General features: G+C 38.3%; 1 protein-coding gene across 1 annotated transcript in view; it reads left to right on the top strand.

Moving 5' to 3' along the window:
* LOC144652527 (kinesin-II 95 kDa subunit-like) overlaps nt 1-17,622 on the top strand; it is a 27,574-nt gene continuing 9,952 nt past the window's right edge. The window contains exons 1-19 of the mRNA XM_078512571.1: nt 1-205; nt 1,064-1,149; nt 2,033-2,137; nt 2,636-2,706; nt 4,141-4,194; nt 6,621-6,745; nt 7,528-7,611; nt 8,416-8,495; nt 9,233-9,302; nt 9,816-9,908; nt 10,203-10,274; nt 10,809-10,869; nt 10,969-11,012; nt 11,476-11,519; nt 12,160-12,255; nt 13,364-13,434; nt 14,090-14,226; nt 14,702-14,794; nt 15,261-15,365. Coding sequence (XP_078368697.1) covers nt 203-205; nt 1,064-1,149; nt 2,033-2,137; nt 2,636-2,706; nt 4,141-4,194; nt 6,621-6,745; nt 7,528-7,611; nt 8,416-8,495; nt 9,233-9,302; nt 9,816-9,908; nt 10,203-10,274; nt 10,809-10,869; nt 10,969-11,012; nt 11,476-11,519; nt 12,160-12,255; nt 13,364-13,434; nt 14,090-14,226; nt 14,702-14,794; nt 15,261-15,365 — 1,494 coding nt within the window. The 5' untranslated portion in view covers nt 1-202. The remainder of the gene's footprint in view (nt 206-1,063; nt 1,150-2,032; nt 2,138-2,635; nt 2,707-4,140; nt 4,195-6,620; nt 6,746-7,527; nt 7,612-8,415; nt 8,496-9,232; nt 9,303-9,815; nt 9,909-10,202; nt 10,275-10,808; nt 10,870-10,968; nt 11,013-11,475; nt 11,520-12,159; nt 12,256-13,363; nt 13,435-14,089; nt 14,227-14,701; nt 14,795-15,260; nt 15,366-17,622) is intronic.

Here is a 17,622-nt window from a genome sequence, read left to right on the forward strand (position 1 = left end):
AAAGTGGAAAAAAAATGGCGGCCTACTCGCTTCGCCGTCAATTTTATGCCCGAAAGCAAAGAAAAATACCTTGATCTGTTTATTTCAGCGTTAGCATTGATATGTTCAGAAGTGGGCAAATTTATTTCCTTTACGATAAAGTTGTTGTCTAGACGCTACGCTTTGAGATCAAGCCGGTGTCGAGAGCTTGAATTCAGTCGCCATGGTGAGTTACGAAACATAAACTGTTGTTAATCGGTGGACATATCTTTTCTGTTAATTGAACTGATTAGCATTTTATGATTTTCTTCTATTGCTCTGCTACTTTATTTCCTTTTTCTGCTGTTAATGAGGCGAGAAGTTTCCAAGATTTCCCTTTCAATGCCGATTGTTCAAATGCACACATACAGTAACCTTAACTATAACGTTATTTTTTCAATAATTAATACCAAAGAGCTAAGCTTACAATAAATTTAATATCAAAAGATCGAATTCCCCCTAGCCATACGGCTTATGTACAACAGACTGATGTTTGGAATTTTTAAATTTTGAACTTGAAACTAGTGCATCTGACACAAGCTACGTGTAATAATGCTCATGTGATTTCAAAATTTACGAAGTTAAATTCATCAAATGGGAGAGAAATGAGAGGGAAATTAAGTATACAACTCAATGTAGATGTTGTGGTTTAATTTTTTATTTGGTTGAAAGTTTTCAAACCATTTGATTTTTATATCTCATTTCTCTCATTTTCATCATCATAATTATCTGAAACCAAAGGAAATGAATCAAACTGGTATGAAAAATTTTAAACCAAAGATAAAATTAAACCACAACATAATATATACATTTTGTTCTTAGTTAGACAAAATATTAAAGCAGTAGCCATTCTTGATTATAGCTCAAATGTATACACTTGTAAAGAAGTTTTTATTTTTCTATTTTTTTTTATTTTTTTTATTTTCTGGTGCACCTGTAATTTGCAGTAAACTAGCTTTTTAGCTAAGCGTGCTGACCAGGTCAATAAAGATTGTATCAATTGTATTGTACACGTACACCATTATGATAATGCTGTTGATTTCAGTCGAGCAAGAAGGCAGGCGAGTCTGTGAAGGTCGTTGTGAGATGCCGGCCAATGAATGAGAAGGAAATAGCCCAGGGACATCGAAGGTAGGCTAGTACCCAGCAGTAACAATGACATTGTTATTCTAGTTTGAAGAGCGAGTAGGGACTTAGACAGTCAAATGAATATTGGAAGCGTGTAGAGTTGTCAAAGTTGTTGGTTTTGTTTATTAGCTGTTTAGGTTCGTGAACATTCTCAGCGGCATGCAATAAATTATTTGATTTTGAACTGCCACGGGCCTTAGACATTGCTATAATAACTATTTATTAGGTAGGGCTCCCACAGGTCAGAAAATGGTCAGGGAAAAATAAAATTCTTGAAGTTTAGGGAAAAGTCAATTGATGAGTTTTATTTTGAGTTAGAGAAAATTTAATTTTTTGAAGAAAAGTCTGAGGGAATGGAATTTATATATAACACCTCTGATTTAATACCATTGATGGCTGGAAGATTTGTTCTGGTCAATGATGATCGCACTAATTTTTTTTTGTTTTGGAAGCAGAGAAGGGACTGCCCCTACTATATCTGACATTTTGTATTCATTTGGTCCGAGAAATTTCATTTTTACTGGGAAAAGTCAGGGAATTTTAAAAACTGATATCTGTGGCAATCATGCATCTATTAGCATAACTCAGCTGCTGATTGGCTACAGAGGTGCCCTCTATTGATCGATGGAATTTTATAATTTTATAAATTAAAACCTTCAATAATTCAATTCTAGCAATTGTTTAATAGATCAGCTGCTGGGCTATGTAAAACAATTAGACGGCTCGCTCTCGGTTTCTACCGGCTTTTGATAGTTGGTGAGGGGCAAAGCCCCTCACCAACTATCAGCCGATAGAAATAGAACAGAATATGAGTTACCTAATAATTAATGGTTACCATGTACATTACACATGTATCTAAATTGTTTTTCTTCGTGTTTATGTTAAGAATAATAGAGATGAACGTCAAGAAAGGGACAATTGAGATCACCAACCCAGCCAAGAAAGAGGATACCCCACGCATGTTCACCTACGATTCAGTTTATGACTGGAAGTGAGTTTACCATAAATCATTTAAAATATCACAAGTTTGCAGTGCAACTACTCCAACCAAGGCCACCTAAATAAACCTGTGCAAAATAGGGAATGAAAATATGTTAACAATAGATTTCCCACAAATTGTGGATCTACACCAGCTGCATGCTACAGAAGCAACAAATTTGGCACCATTTTTTTGTTTTAATTAACATACAAACACTATTAATCAATTTGTGAAGACTTTGCTTGGGTGGCTTGGTTGGAGTATGTTTTGGTGGTAAGAAAATTCTTAACCAGGAGTAAGACAGCAAGACACTGACGCATGTGCTGGCCAGTGGACTTGTGTCCAAGTACGATTGGGAGTGGGGAGACTTAACCCTAAATTTGTGTTGTTTAGGGCAAAGTTAAAATGCTCAAGTGACTCTTCTTGTCTAACAGTGTTGGGATAAGAACGATATACAGGAAAATGTCATGATTTTAGCTTTTTTTAACATGTCTTTACTTTTTATATCAGCTCAAAACAGATTGATCTCTATGATGAAACATTTAGGCAGTTAGTGGACTCTGTACTTGAAGGGTATAATGGTGAGTTTGCAGTTTTGATTATTATTTAAAGGTACATGTAACAGTAACAATGTTATTTTATATAATTTATTATTAAATAAACTTATTATTTTTAGGCGGTGACGCCTATATGTTGTCGCCCGTGGACGGGCAATGTTACGATTACTCCAACCGAGTAGCACTGGGAACTATGCACTTTGATTGTTTACTCAGTTTCGGTACGCCATCTTTGATTGTCATGCGTATGAATCAACTTAGAGTGTACATAATGCAAAACGCGTTTGATTTCTACAGTGGAACGGAGGTATGGAGCCAGGAGAGAATGATGTACTGGATAATTGTGAGCTCGCTTACAGAACTTTTTAACCGTTGTACGTATATTCATCAAAATCGGCATACGCGATAAGAATTTGACGAGTGAAGGCCGGTTAGTGTCATAACTTTTGAGACCGTTCCAGTATAAAAAGGCTGGCCAACCGATGGCAGTACAGTATCTTGATTAGATTGCAAAGGTGAGCTATTTGGCGTGCATTGTTTTCGATAATAATGTAAGTTTAGGTTAATGTTATTTCCTCTTTCCTTCGCGACTCGCCATTTTTCTTTTTCTGTTTTAGATAATATTTATCTCGAGCCATTAAAAATAAAACAGTGACGGTATCCGTATTCCTATTTGTATGAGAAGCCAGAATTCTAAAAGAATTTCTACCCAATTGCTGATTTAGCTGATCTAAAATGTTTTGTTTGATAAGTTGCATAAATAAATGCAAGTGATTCTTGTTAGCGGTGTTGACTTGATTACATTTCAATACGAAAATGTCACACAATCTTCAGTATCGACTTTGTGTGGAAATCAATCCTAGGCCTTTCTGTTGCCCGAATAATGAAGTTCATAATAATTAAATGTGCTTATTTTATTATACTGTACGTATGTAATGTATTGCAAGTTCTTTTTGTAGTTAAAGCAAATCAAAAAATTAAAATAAATAAAAAATGCAACTTCTGGGATCAACATTATAAAGCGTCATCGCCTGTGCATGCATGTATGCGTGCCGGTTATTTTAAGTAGATATGAAAATAGCAGATCTAGGCAAGGAGCAAGGCACCCATGGGGCAAAATAATGTAAATTATGTATAAAAATGTTGAAAGAAAAAAGTTATGCACTCACTTGCAGAATTTAAGTGTGGGCATGTGACACGATGACTACATGTACTTTAATAATTACATACTGCAAGCTGTCTTGTCATAATTTTTTGCATGTGAGCATGTGACTTTTCTTTTTTTTTAACATTTTACTTTCATATTAACCCAAAGAGCCCATTGCCTAGGTTTGCCACTGGCAACTTAACACTGCTAATATTTTATCTGTCTGTCAGGTGATCTGTGACAAAACATGACATTTCTCTTTACTATTTAAAGTTTGTGATTAACATACTGTACCGTACATTCTTTACTAGGTACAATCTTTGCTTATGGGCAAACAGGAACAGGAAAAACATTCACCATGGAAGGTAACATCAATTCATTTAACCTTTATATATGTTGTGGTTTAAATTTTTCTTTGATTCAAGATTTTTCAAACCAGTTTAATTTTTATTTTTCGTTGCATCCATTATCATAATCTGAAACAAAAGGACATAAAAGTCAAACTCAATTGAAAATTTTTAACCAATGGTAAATTTAAACCGCAACTTACATATACTACATTGTTGAAAGAACAAGGAAGAGTTTGTATATCATGAACCTACATGTACTAGCAAATATTTTATCTACAACTCATGTAACTATAATTATTAGCTTTTTTTAACTTTTAGATCTAGTCAATAATGTGTATATAGTTAGTATATTTTAATATTTTTAAGTTTTAATATTGTAATGCGCTTTTGCTCATTTACATGTTAAAAAGCGCAATATAAATTCATAAATTATTATTATTATTATTTGGTGTGGGTATTTGCACAAGATATAATCATGGCTGATCAATACAGTTCACCATTGCTATTGTGGCCATGTGTTATAATCTTGTTAAGGGACCAGAAGTTTCCCTTGCATGCTATGGGGTGCTTTTAGATTGGCTGGAGGGTGAGTGTAAGTTGCCATGGCCCATGAAATGTCAGTGGCAAAGTTGACAAAAACCAGAGAGTGCCAGAGGGCCCAGGGGGGGGGGGGGGGTACTCCAGATTATAAATGACGGGGATGATCAAAGGATTTTTCTGGGTTTGAAATTTTTGATTCCGTTTTTTTGAGGGCTGGAAAATTTGGCAAGTATTTACTCCGGATTGTAAATGACGGGGATGATCAAAGGATTTTTCTGGGTTTGAAATTTTTGATTCCGTTTTTTTGGGGGCTGGAAAATTTGGCAAGTATTTTTTGGGATGTCTTGATTTATTAAAATAGAGATTTTTGGGGTATTAAAGACGAACAACAAATGTAAAGTGCCTTACTTGGCGTGGCCTTGAGTGTATTTCTGCGAATAAAGTACAAACGAACGTGTTTTGCTGCTGTTTAATAGTTAACGATGGTGTCGCTTTACAATGCATGTGTCAGACATTGTGGAATTTTAAAAACTGGTTACACAATAGTCTGCAAATGTCCTGTGGTGTATGGTCACTGGAATTACCTTTTGTTGTAGTGAATTTTTTATCTCTTTCACTTATGATTTGTGGCTTTTAAATGTGACGTTCACTAGGGTAATTCGACTAGGGACTTTTTAACTGCGCTGCGCAGTTCTTGCTCTGCACAGGGTTTTTTTTTGTCGGTGAGTAGACTGATGCCCCCGCTCGGCCAAACGTCGAGTCACGCAACGTCACGTAGGAATAAATCAGTTACCTTTGGAAACTTTACGAAAATAAGGTCTACTAAGCATGTTTAATGTAAAGTGTTCGATTTTTTAAGTGTTTGACTCAAAAGAAATAATTAATTTTTATGCTATGAAAGAAAAATATATTTTAGCGGACTTGATACTGTGCGTAAATACTATTACGTTCGTGTCAAAGAATGTGCTGACATGACAACTTTCACTTTCACAAGGCTTTGATTGTGATCGGCCAGTCACGCAATGTTTAAAAAGCTGTTATTCAGCTACTTATGCAAACCTTACGAATCCTTTGGCCTTCATTTAGCAAGTTTAGTGTGAAATATTCAATTTTTAAGCGAAATGTATTTTTCTTTCTTTACTCTGCTAAAAACAGCTCAAGTGTTCTTCTCAAATTTGATTTAAACCTTTGCTTCAATATTCTATTGTAGGAACGATTGTTCAGTGTTTAAACATTAATTCGATACAACACTGGATGCTGATTCAATAGATTGTCTGGCTTCACGGATCAGGATCGTGGGAATCTGACTAGCATTACCATACAAGAAAATATTTAATTGCAGATGGAACTAGTCAACCATGAAATGTCACACAAGATGTTTTCTTATGGTTTGTTTGTCAGTCGCAACATTTTTGACGCAGGGGATGGAGTGAGGGGGGGGGGGGTGAATTTTTTGAACCTCCAACAAGAGTCCTCTGGCTGGTCACGTGACCAGCGCAGTTTTAAGCTCTAAGAGCTTCTTGTTTGGGAGTTATTTTTGGTCCAGGGATTTTTTTTGGGTATTGTCAAAAGACCTGGGATATTTTGGGTTCTGATTTTTGCCTCCATTCGATCGTCCCCGTCCATTCGATCGTACTGATCGTACCGATTCAATCGTACCCCCCTTGGGCCAGAGGCTTTTGTATGGTAGTGATAAAATCAACTGTGCAATGTAATGGTAAATGTAGGGGTAATACATGTATGTATTTAATAGTTTATTGCTCTATGTAACTAATGTTAAGGTTTTCGGTCATTTTGTGTCAGTCATTTTGCCTTTAAATCCTACTGGTAACGTATTTACTGACTAGAATTTTAATATCCTTATCCAGTTTATTAACATTGCTTGTTGTGTTGTGCTGTAGGTGTACGATCAGACCCTGTGTTAAGAGGGGTGATACCAAACTCGTTTGAACATATCTTTACACACATAGCCAGGACAGAGAATCAGCAGTATTTGGTCCGAGCTTCATACCTTGAAATTTACCAGGTACTTCTGATCAGTTATTTATTGACATGTAACATGACAAAACTGTTTCCGTTTTTTTTTTTATAAACCACATAGTAGCGGGGGTCCTGAGCGGCCCGAAGGGCCGCAGAGCGGAGCCCAATAACCATAATGCAGGCATAGAATAATTGCATAGAAATAGGAGAACCCATGCATTTCATTCATCATGGTCAACTTGGCAGGCAGCATGGTTTGCGGGCGCGTGCGCCCAACAACGACAATGTTGCATAAGATGGTACCGCTGGCCAAAGTACTTTTAATGTTAATGTCAGCTTACATCTTTGATATTGGACATCTATATTACGATCAATTGGCAGCTGTCAAAAGAAGATATCTGCTGACCAGTATCACATGTTCATATCCCGAGCTCAAGAATAGAACTCATAGTGGTCGCATGTTTTTTTTTTTTTAAGTTAACCGAGTAATGGTGTTCCATTGGATCGCGGGCGCAAGTCCTATTTTTTTTCCTGTCAATGGTCAGCAAATTCGGATTTACAAAAAGGGCAAAGTAAATAACCGGGAGCTCCACTTTTAGTCTTGGCTTAATTTATTTACATTAGAAACATGACTGGTGCTTCCAGCTAATATCCATATTCACCCCAAAGAAGGCCACTAGAAATTTCAAGGGTGGGGGGAGGGGGATTTCAAGAAACGTAACTACATGGACAGTGTACCTGTGGGAGAGGACTGGGGATATTTAATATTTTTCCGAAGCAACACCCAATATGATTGTCTGATATACCACCATGTTTGACGCTTTTTAGGAGGATATCAGAGATTTATTATCTAAAGACCAGAGTAAAAGACTGGAGCTTAAGGAAAGACCAGATACTGGGGTGTATGTCAAGGTAATTATTATTACCGTAATATATTAAAAATGTTAAATAATAACAAACTTATGGTGACAGCATTTGTAAATTATGGATGAGGGCGGAACGTAACAACATAACAGGATTGGGTAATTCTTCAATGGTCAAATTCAAAATGATGCTGGAAATACAAAATTGAGTCTTACAAATGTGCGAGGCAGTGAGGCATGCAAGGTGTGCAAGGCAAGGCTACAAGGCATGCAAGGTGAGGCAGTGAGGCATGCGAGGCAAAAATCTAAACTCCGAATAAAAAGGCTAACTGCAAGCTACATGTACCTTAGCTAACTGTAGGATAATTGGAGTGCCATTTAGGCTAACCAATTTGAAAGTGCTGTTTAGGCTAACTGAAATGGACAGGACGCCTCCCTGCCTCACACTTTGTGACCCCCTATAAAACTGAAACAAATACACTATATCGCAGTGCAAAATGTATGTGCCCCACTTACACCAAGGCGCCCAAAAGTGTGACCAATTTTAATTTATTCACATTCTTTCGTGTAGATTTAATCCAATCAGAAGTCAACTGCAAGCTATCCACGGCTTTTGATTGGATTAAATCTGCACGAAAGAATGTGAATAAATTAAAAGTGGTCACACTTTTGGGCGCCTTGCTGTAAAATACACTGTAGACAAGAGGCAAGTTTTTTCTAGTTCTATTTTAAACCCATTTGCACTATACAATTTACAGATACAAGTTGGGGATATGAGGTCCCTGCCAAATTTATACCTCAGTGCACATTTATATGTTGATTTTCTAATCCTCTTGTGTTATGTTTCCTCTAGGATCTTCAGTCGTTTGTATGTAAAAGTGTGAAGGAGATTGAACATGTTATGAACGTTGGAAATCAGAACCGATCAGTAGGGTGAGTATTAGTCAGGTCTACAGTTGCTGCACAACACACCGCAGTCCAGCCTAGACTCAGTAATTGGATAACTACAGATTGATTACCGTATTTACTCAAATAAGCGCCGCCCCCGAATAAGCGCTGCCCTCGAATAAGCGCCGCATTTGGGACAAAAAAGTTAATAAGCGCCGCAGTCCCTATGCGGCGCTTATTAGAGGAATTCCGTTTAACAAAAAACAGCACTACAAAGCAACTCTAAAACAAACGTGGACATTTGTTTCCATCATAAACGATGTTTTGCAGTTCAAAGTGATTATTTTACCGATCGCCCATTAGTTTTGTCTATTCAACATTCTTACAATACGTAGTTCTGTAAATGTTGTGAAGGCCACAAACTTTGTCAGGACAGCAAGCGCCACTTCCCTCTTTAGCAAGAGACGAGTACTAACAATAAAAAGACGCTATTTTCAATTACTGTAAAACATTAGATTCTTTGTGGCGTCCAAATTTTAAATAAGCGCCGCCCTCAAATAAGCGCCGCACTTGAGGCGCGAAAAATTTAATAAACGCCGCGGCGCTTATTCGAGTAAATACGGTACTTAAAGTAATATTTCATCATACTAACATGCAATGCATGGAAAAGGTCTATGTGGCTGTGGCCTTTTGCACACATTGCGTGCCTACCATCTTGTTGCTTTGTTGATCATTCCCATGGTATTAGCAATAATCGAATGGTTTTCTTTCTTTATCTAAAGGGCAACCAATATGAACGAGCATTCTTCAAGATCCCATGCCATCTTCATCATTACTATTGAATGCAGTGAGGTACAACCCATGTTCAGAAAAGCTGTAATTTAGTTTAATTTTCAATGCATAAATGAACACATCATAGTTGTATCCATTAAGTAAACTACTTCGGTGTAGGCACTTACATGTAGTAATCATTTCATTACTTTGTTAGTACATGTACACAGTAAAAAGACTCAAAAAAAGGATTAAGATACAATAAGTCAAGTGAACTCAAATAGTCAAAATAATTAAAATCAAATTTTGTAACAAGCGTTAAGTGACGGTCTCGTGGAAACAAAACTTGCTGTTTGGCTTAATTAAGGACAGTCGTTTATCTTACATGTAAGTGCTTAAAATCTGTTTTTCAAAATTCATGGATGTCACTTGCAGATGATTCATGTCCATTGAAGTGAACTGCGAGAATAATTTTTCCCTTCATTGAGCAGTGCGAGAAAGTGGAAAATGCCCTGCCAGAAAGTTGAAATGCGATTCAAAAGACAGAATAGTAAAGTTCTAACTGCTGTCTATAAATGCACAATTCTGTTGCAGCCTGGGGCAGACGGTGAGAGCCATATTCGGGTTGGCAAACTCAACATGGTGGACTTAGCTGGCAGTGAAAGGCAGGCCAAGACGGGTGCTACGGTAAGCACTGCTTACACTTGTAACTGTGTGATTATAATCAATTAATGGAAACTGTAAAAAAAAACAAAAAAAAAACGATCGACTCTGATTGGTTATCAACAGGCCTGAATTGAGCACTAATAGGACGTGACAGTTTGCGCATCATGCCTAAATACACTGTAGTAATAATAATGATGATGATGATGATGATGATGACGATGATAAAACTAATTGGATAGTACGCATTATTTGCGCATGAGTTGTATGTGACATTTGCTTTGATTGATTGATTCTGTTCTGATTTCTGTTTTTCAGGGGGATAGACTAAAGGAAGCTACTAAAATCAACCTTTCGCTGTCCGCTCTTGGCAATGTGATATCTGCATTAGTAAGTAACTACTGAGTGAATAACTGTGTTCATGGAACAAATTAAAGAAGACGGAGTTTGCTGGGGGCAGTTGAAGGGACAACACTGTTTAATTGACTCAATGCTGTACAAGTTGACCTTATAAAAAGAATAGATGCCAAAGAGTCACTGTGGTATTTTTTTGCGAACACACGCAGTCTTTGAACGAAAGATCTAGAGCGAGTGTCAAAATGGAGAGTGAGCATGCCCTTGGTGTGCGAGGCACGCGCAACGATCCACGCTTTTGGTGCTTCGCACCTTTCGAGAAGTGATTTCAAAGAAAAAAGAAACGACTGTTTTGCAGTCTTATGAATGGGAAAATAAACAGTGCATATCGTGAAAATCATTTAAGACGCAAAGACAGAAATTCTTGTATTTTTGTCTTATTGGGGATGTTTTGTGTGTTGAAGGTCTAGATCACATCTCATCTAGAAAATAATAGTCTGCAAGTACATGCGACATCCAAGTAAAACATTTATCTTCCTCTAACAGTTCATTTATTGCTTTGTTCGTTAGGTGGATGGTAAAAGCACCCATATTCCTTACAGAGATTCCAAGCTAACAAGACTACTACAAGGTAAAATAATTATTGCTTAAGGTAGACATGTTTATACAAGGATGCGTGAATCGCTTTATTTGTCTTCCACTGACTAAATCTAACTTTTTTTATCGACAGATTCTTTGGGAGGAAATGCAAGAACAGTTATGGTTGCCAACATTGTGAGTAGTATTCCCTCTGAAGCAACTGTCAACGAAATCGTTTTTCACCCCCTCCCCCCCATAAAAAACAACAAACAAAACAAAACAAAAAATCCCTGAAAACCGCTTGTGTAGAAAATTAAAGGTGGTTTCGAAAACTGTGGTACGGCATTTTTCATGCAATAACTTTATCGTATGGTTGGTTGAAATCATGTCTATTTATTCTATCAGTGCCACGGCTGATATTGAGTGAGACATTAAGTGCAAAAAACTAAAATTTGAAATTATCAAAGAAGAAATTACGGAAATCACCCCAAGACTTCCGAAGAGCACTGAAGATTGCCCAAACGTCCCTTGATTTCAAAGATACCTACTGTAATGTGGCGAAATTAAGGATTGCCGGCAAAAGTCGTGATTTTGACGAAGAATTTAATCACGTTTACCTCAGCAGTAAAAGTATTTTTTGTGTGTGTTTCTTTTCCAGGGTCCTGCGAGCTATAATTTTGAGGAGACAATAACGACATTAAGGTACGTGTAAGAGCGTTTATTATCAGTTTCGATCTTTTTGTTCCTTTATGATTTATAATTATGATTATTTATAATTACCCCCCAGCTTAAAATGTTCCATCTTTATTATTTACTACACACTTGATTATTTCGACATTGCTGATCCTAGCAGTATGCAGGACGCGTGTCACTTATCAACCTAGTAATGGCCAGCTCTCCACGAGTCTCTCGTAGCTCACCTGGTTAGGGCGTCCAACCAGTATCTGGGAGGCCATGGGTTCGATTCCCGTCGGGGACTCAGAATTTTTCTTTGTCCCATGCTGGTGTCATTGTTTAACAATTCATCTTCATTACCTCTTGAATGTTCTTCCAGCTAATTTCTAGTATTGCATTTTTATTAGGCTTTTTAAATGTAAATAGTTTATGAAAATTCTTTGATGTAATTTAGTTTTTTAAGATACAGGGCCCCCATGGAGACCTGCCTTATGGCTGAATGGGCTACCCTGTGTAAAAAATTTTTTACTTTACTTAAGCTACGACAATTATTATCTTAAAATTTTCTCCAATTGGAATGTAATTTTCACCACACACACAGGTGCACAAATGAGTGAAATCAATGTATCACTGAATTGTCTTCTTTGTATTGTGTTCGTTGGTACAGATACGCAAACCGAGCCAAGAATATCAAGAACAAACCCCATATTAACGAAGACCCCAAGGATGCCCTGTTGAGAGAATTTCAAGAGGAGATTGCTAAGTAAGAGAAACGTTTTCCACTGAATGGCCGATAACTACAGCTTCAATCACCATTTACACTTGATTGAAAAATCGTTGACCCATGAAAAGGATAAAACCACGAACGATGCGACCCAAATGTTAACTGGGAAATCGGAAAAATAATCGTCGTCTGGGACAGAAAAAAAACAACATAATAAGACAGTTTGCATAAATCATGCTCTTTAGGCTGTCAAGAAAAGAAATATCTTTATTATAAATAAAAGGAATATTACTAAGCCTAACCAGGCTGTCTACCTAGAATGCCACTGGGTCATATCGTTCATGGTTTATGATTTTCACATGGTCAACGTTTCTTCAATTACCTTATTATAGGGAATTAACGCTTGTGTTAATTAAGGTCTTTGAAATTAACGCGACTTAAATTAACGCGAATCGAAGGAAAATTTACTTCCCAATAAAGGAAATTAACGCGAAAAAGGGGGTAACATTTTAAAATGAAGGAAATTAACGCGACGTACACAAAGAAAAACACTTGTTGACATAACAGGAAGAAGTTTATTTCAACACTAGGCGTATAATCCGAGAAGGAAACAATGTTCGTGATACTTCGAGCGTTCTTCGCAGTTTCAGTGACACCAGTAGATTTCCACTGTAATGAAATAATGCTTTTTCCTATGTGATTAGAACGTCTGGACTGTATCGATAAATTGAGGCCAAAATAATGGAAATAAAGGTAGCGGAAATTAACGCTCCACTTAATTAACGGCGCGGAAATTAACGTTAACAAAAATTAACGCTACTTAAATTAACGCGTATTTTTGAAATTCGCGTTAATTTCATGAAGCGTTTATTTCCTATAATAAGGTGCATGTAGGTGTGTACTGAAACAATAAATTATTATGCACTTTATAGCCGGTCGTGAAGAGGAATTCAGTGTAATACAGTGGCTAAATTGGCAACATGAGTAATTTGTGTGCTTATGAGTTATTTGCTTGCTTTAGCCAATCATTAGAAAATGACGTGCAGCTAGTTGTAGAGCCAAATTCAACAGTGATTTGGCTTGTGCGTCCCATCCGTGAAGTGCACTGCCAGACTGACCTGGTTTGATTCAAATGCTTTATTAACAGGTTAAAGATAGAGCTAGAAAGGCGCGGTGGAGGAGGAACGAAGAAAAAGAAAAGACGACAAAGAGAAAATGGTGAGAATTTCAGAACTGCTGTTAATTTCTAATCCTTCGGGATAGTCTAAAGTGACATGTACAGCTTAATTGTTAAGCAAACGAGCGACGAATTTGAAGAAAACCATCAAAAAGGTGCATGCTGAGCTCTACTTTTTTTACTGTAAGCTTCTTTCTTTCACTTCAGGGCAGGAAAAAAATTAAAACCACCTCCCCAGTTTGCCAGTGTATTTCAGTTTTCACTTGCACCGACTTAAATACTTCTAAAATGTTTAATATTTAAAATAGTTAATTTTATTATTTAATATTTTAAATATATTCCTAAAATATTTCTTAAATATTTCTCGCTACAGAGCAGGAAAAAAAGTTGAAATCCACCTGCCAGTGGGCTAGTGAATTTCAGTTTTCCACTTGCACCCACTTAAATATTTCTTGCCGTCACTCAGTCTCACAAGACTACTGAGACTTATTTCACCTGCCCATCGGACCAGCAAACATCTAACCTGCTATTAGGCTTTTTTTTTTTCCGCAGGCTATCAAACTTCTATTTTGATTTGCCCAGAGCAAAATTTAATGGCCCTGGGCAGTCGGTCCCATCAGCGCTATCACCAACAGTCCGAGAACCCGTAAAGGCTATTGTAATGGTGTTTGTAATTTTGATTTTTTCCTTTTTAAGGTTCCGTAGTCGAAGAAGAAGAGGAAGAAGGCGAGGAAGGAGCAGAGCCGAGCACGGAAGATAAAATCAAACTTGAACAAGCTAAACTTGAAGAAGACAAGAAGGCGCTGCAGGATAACCACTCTATGATGGCAGAGGTACACATCCGCCAAGCATTGGTCTCTTTTTTTGTGCATGTAAAAGCAGCATGTTTCGTACGATCGTAAAATCCAGATTTACCTTTAAAAATTCCTTGCCACACAAGGTGTGCTTAATTGGTTCTAGAATTCTAGCGTATTGTCTTTCCCACGCGCCAGACTTCATGTATACTGCATGCAGGCAGTCACTGATTCTCTTATGGACAAACTGTCGCGCGAGAAAGAAAACTCGCGCACGCATGAGTTTGGAAATACCCCGCGCGGAAACACGAGGCTCAAGCTTCCTCGCGGAAACTACGTCTAATGCCTGTAACAACCTTGTATCTGAGTTGATATCAAATAGAACAACAAATAGAATTCCGCAGCGGAAGGAATTAGGTTATAATCTTCTCAACTACTGTATACGCAAGAATTTATCAAGTGCTATCCCTTAATGTTTTAATAACCAAGCAAGCAAGTATTTCTTTTCTTGTAGGAAAAAGAGAAACTTATGAATGAAATCCAGAAGAGAGCACACCAGTTGAAAAAGCAACAAGAAGCACAATCAGCCCTCAAATCAAAAATCAAAGTAAGTAGATGAATATTATCAGTAGGATTGCGTTGTTGTTTGATCTTCTATTTGGCAAACGTTTATCGAAAATTAAATTTAGCTAGGCAATGTTGTTGATAAAATAAATTGATATCATTGGTAGGAAAGATTTAAGAATTACGTTGTTTACTGGACAAGATATTCTATGTTGAAAAACTGAATATTCACAGAAGAGTTTTGTATGGGTCGCCACCGAGCCATTGGCACCACAAGTTAATTTTGCATGCTTGTTCAATTACAATTCCTGTTTGAAGTCGGCCCGTGATTTAAAGTCGGCTTAATTCGAGATCAGACAAGGTCACACTTGATATTGGATAGCTTTCTTTTGAGCTTTTTTTTTTTTAATTTTCGTCCAATAAAAGTCTATGCCTCACTTTATCGTTATTGACGTTAACTTGTGGTTGACGCGTGGTACGAGATTCATTAATGTTTTCTTTCTCAAAAGATGATGGAAAGTAAATTGTTAGTTGGCGGAAAGAGCATTATCGACAAAACCACTGAACAGGAACGAGCGCTGGAGGAACGAAGAAAACAGATTGCTGAACAACAGGTAAGAACATGTACTAGCTTCAGAGACTTTTCGGTTTTTCTCTTACCAATAGATCGAACTCTTGCTTTGAGATTTCAGCTGAGTAAATATAACTTTGCACATTTGTCCATGCACGTGACTCCGAATTTAACGGGAAAAACATCACTGCAATTATTATTTGGTTACACCGAGTTAAGTCATTTTGGTTACAGAATACTTTTCGTCTTTGTTTGTTTAAACTAGCAACCTGTAGAGATATTGCGTTACGTTATACGGCACGTGCCCTTGCTCGTGTTATTATGATCACCAGTTTGATTTCAGCCAATCAGATGCTTTGTATGATTATTAGATTTCGTAACAATTTAAGTACAAGGAGCGGCGGTCTCCATTCATTGATTGCGAGTTACACTCGGCGAATAAATGAGTTAGTTACTGTTTCTTTGTTGTTCGTTATTACTCATCGATTTCGCTACATGGTGTCAGAAGTGGTGGTCTAATCGCACGCCTAAGGATGCCCGACCCTCCAGCACAAGCAGTACAAGCAGCAGAAGCAGGTACGCCACAGATTTTTGTGCCTCCGTCAAATTTGCCGCCGCCTAAAGCGCTAAGCTTTGACGACAATTTAGCCACGACATGGAAATCGTGGAAACAAGCATGGAAACGCTACGAAATTGCCACCGGCGTGCACAAACAAGAAGGTCTTGTTCGCGTCTCGACTCTATTAAGCATCATTGGCGAGGACGGTGTCAAAGCCCATGACACCTTCGTGTGGAATGAAACGGAAGATCCCAATAACATCGAGCTAGTTTTGCAGAAGTTCGATCAATTTTGTGCCCCGAGAACACAAGTTATCTATGAGCGCTATCGTTTCAACAATAGAAACCAAGAACCAGGCGAAAATATTACAAGCTACGTTACAGAGCTGCGAACGATCGCTAGAAATTGTGCACATGATACAATCACTCCAGATGAAATATTGCGTGACCGCCTCGTGTTGGGCATACGTGACGATCGCGTACGCGAGCGACTTCTCCGTTTAAACGATTTGACCCTTCAACAAGCCGTGGACCAAATCAAATCTTCAAAGGACCTCAACCGCGCGATACGTCGAGAACATTACCAGCTGCCCACCATTGACGAAGTTGCATCTCGATTAGCCGGTGCCAAGAAATTTACGCTCTGTGATGCCAAGGACGGTTTCCACCAAATCCTTCTGGATGACACCTCTAGCTATTTGACATCGTTCAACTCGCCTTTCGGACGTTACCGTTGGGCACGCATGCCCTTTGGCATATCCAGTGCTCCTGAAGTCTGGCAGCGACGAATGCACGAGTTCGTTGAAGACCTCGAAGGCGTTGAAGTCATTGCAGACGACTTTCTCATCGCTGGTTTTGGTGCCACAGATGCCGAGGTTAATGCCAGCCTTGAAAAGAATGAACGGGCGTTCCTTCAAAAGTGCCGTGAGTGGAACCTGAAACTTAACAAAACGAAGTTGAAGCGAGCCCAAACTGAAGTGAGATTCATGGGCCATCTCCTGACCCCAGAGGGCCTAAAGGCTGACCCATCCAAAGTGGAAGCCATCTTGGACATGCCTCCACCGAATGACATAAAAGGGCTCAAGAGATTCCTTGGCATGGTCAATTACTTGGCCAAATTTCTGCCCCTATTGTCGGACATGACGGAACCTTTGAGAAGACTAGATGATAAGGAAGTTGAATGGTGCTGGCTGGAGCAACACCAAAAAGCATTTACCACCATCAAACAGTACTTGGCCGATGCTCCGGTATTGAAATACTATGACGTCAATGAAGAAGTCACGATCCAATGCGACGCTAGCGAGACAGGTCTGGGTGCGGTTCTCGTGCAAAAGGGACAACCCATCGCCTTTGCGTCCAGAGCTCTGACAGATACAGAAACCCGATACGCCCAAATCGAAAAGGAGTTATTAGCAATTGTGTGGTCTGCCAACAAGTTCGATCAGTACACACTGGGACGCGATTGTGTGCATATCGAGTCTGACCATGAACCACTAAAAGCAGTCTTCAACAAGCCAGTTCACAAGTCACCAAAAAGGCTTCAGAGGATGCTAATGGCTCTACAGAACTACTCTTTAGATGTCCAATACAAGAAAGGTGAACTCATGTGGATATCTGATGCCTTAAGTCGCGCCTACCGCAACACCACTGAGTTTGTACAGCATGACACAAGTCTCGTCTGCTCAATCGAGGAAGTTGACCATTTGGAGAACCTCTCTATCGCCCCGTACAGAATTGCAGAA

The sequence above is a fragment of the Oculina patagonica genome, chromosome 4, assembly GCF_052425735.1.
Source record: "Oculina patagonica isolate OP01 chromosome 4, crgOcupat, whole genome shotgun sequence".
NCBI classification, from domain to species: domain Eukaryota; kingdom Metazoa; phylum Cnidaria; class Anthozoa; order Scleractinia; family Oculinidae; genus Oculina; species Oculina patagonica.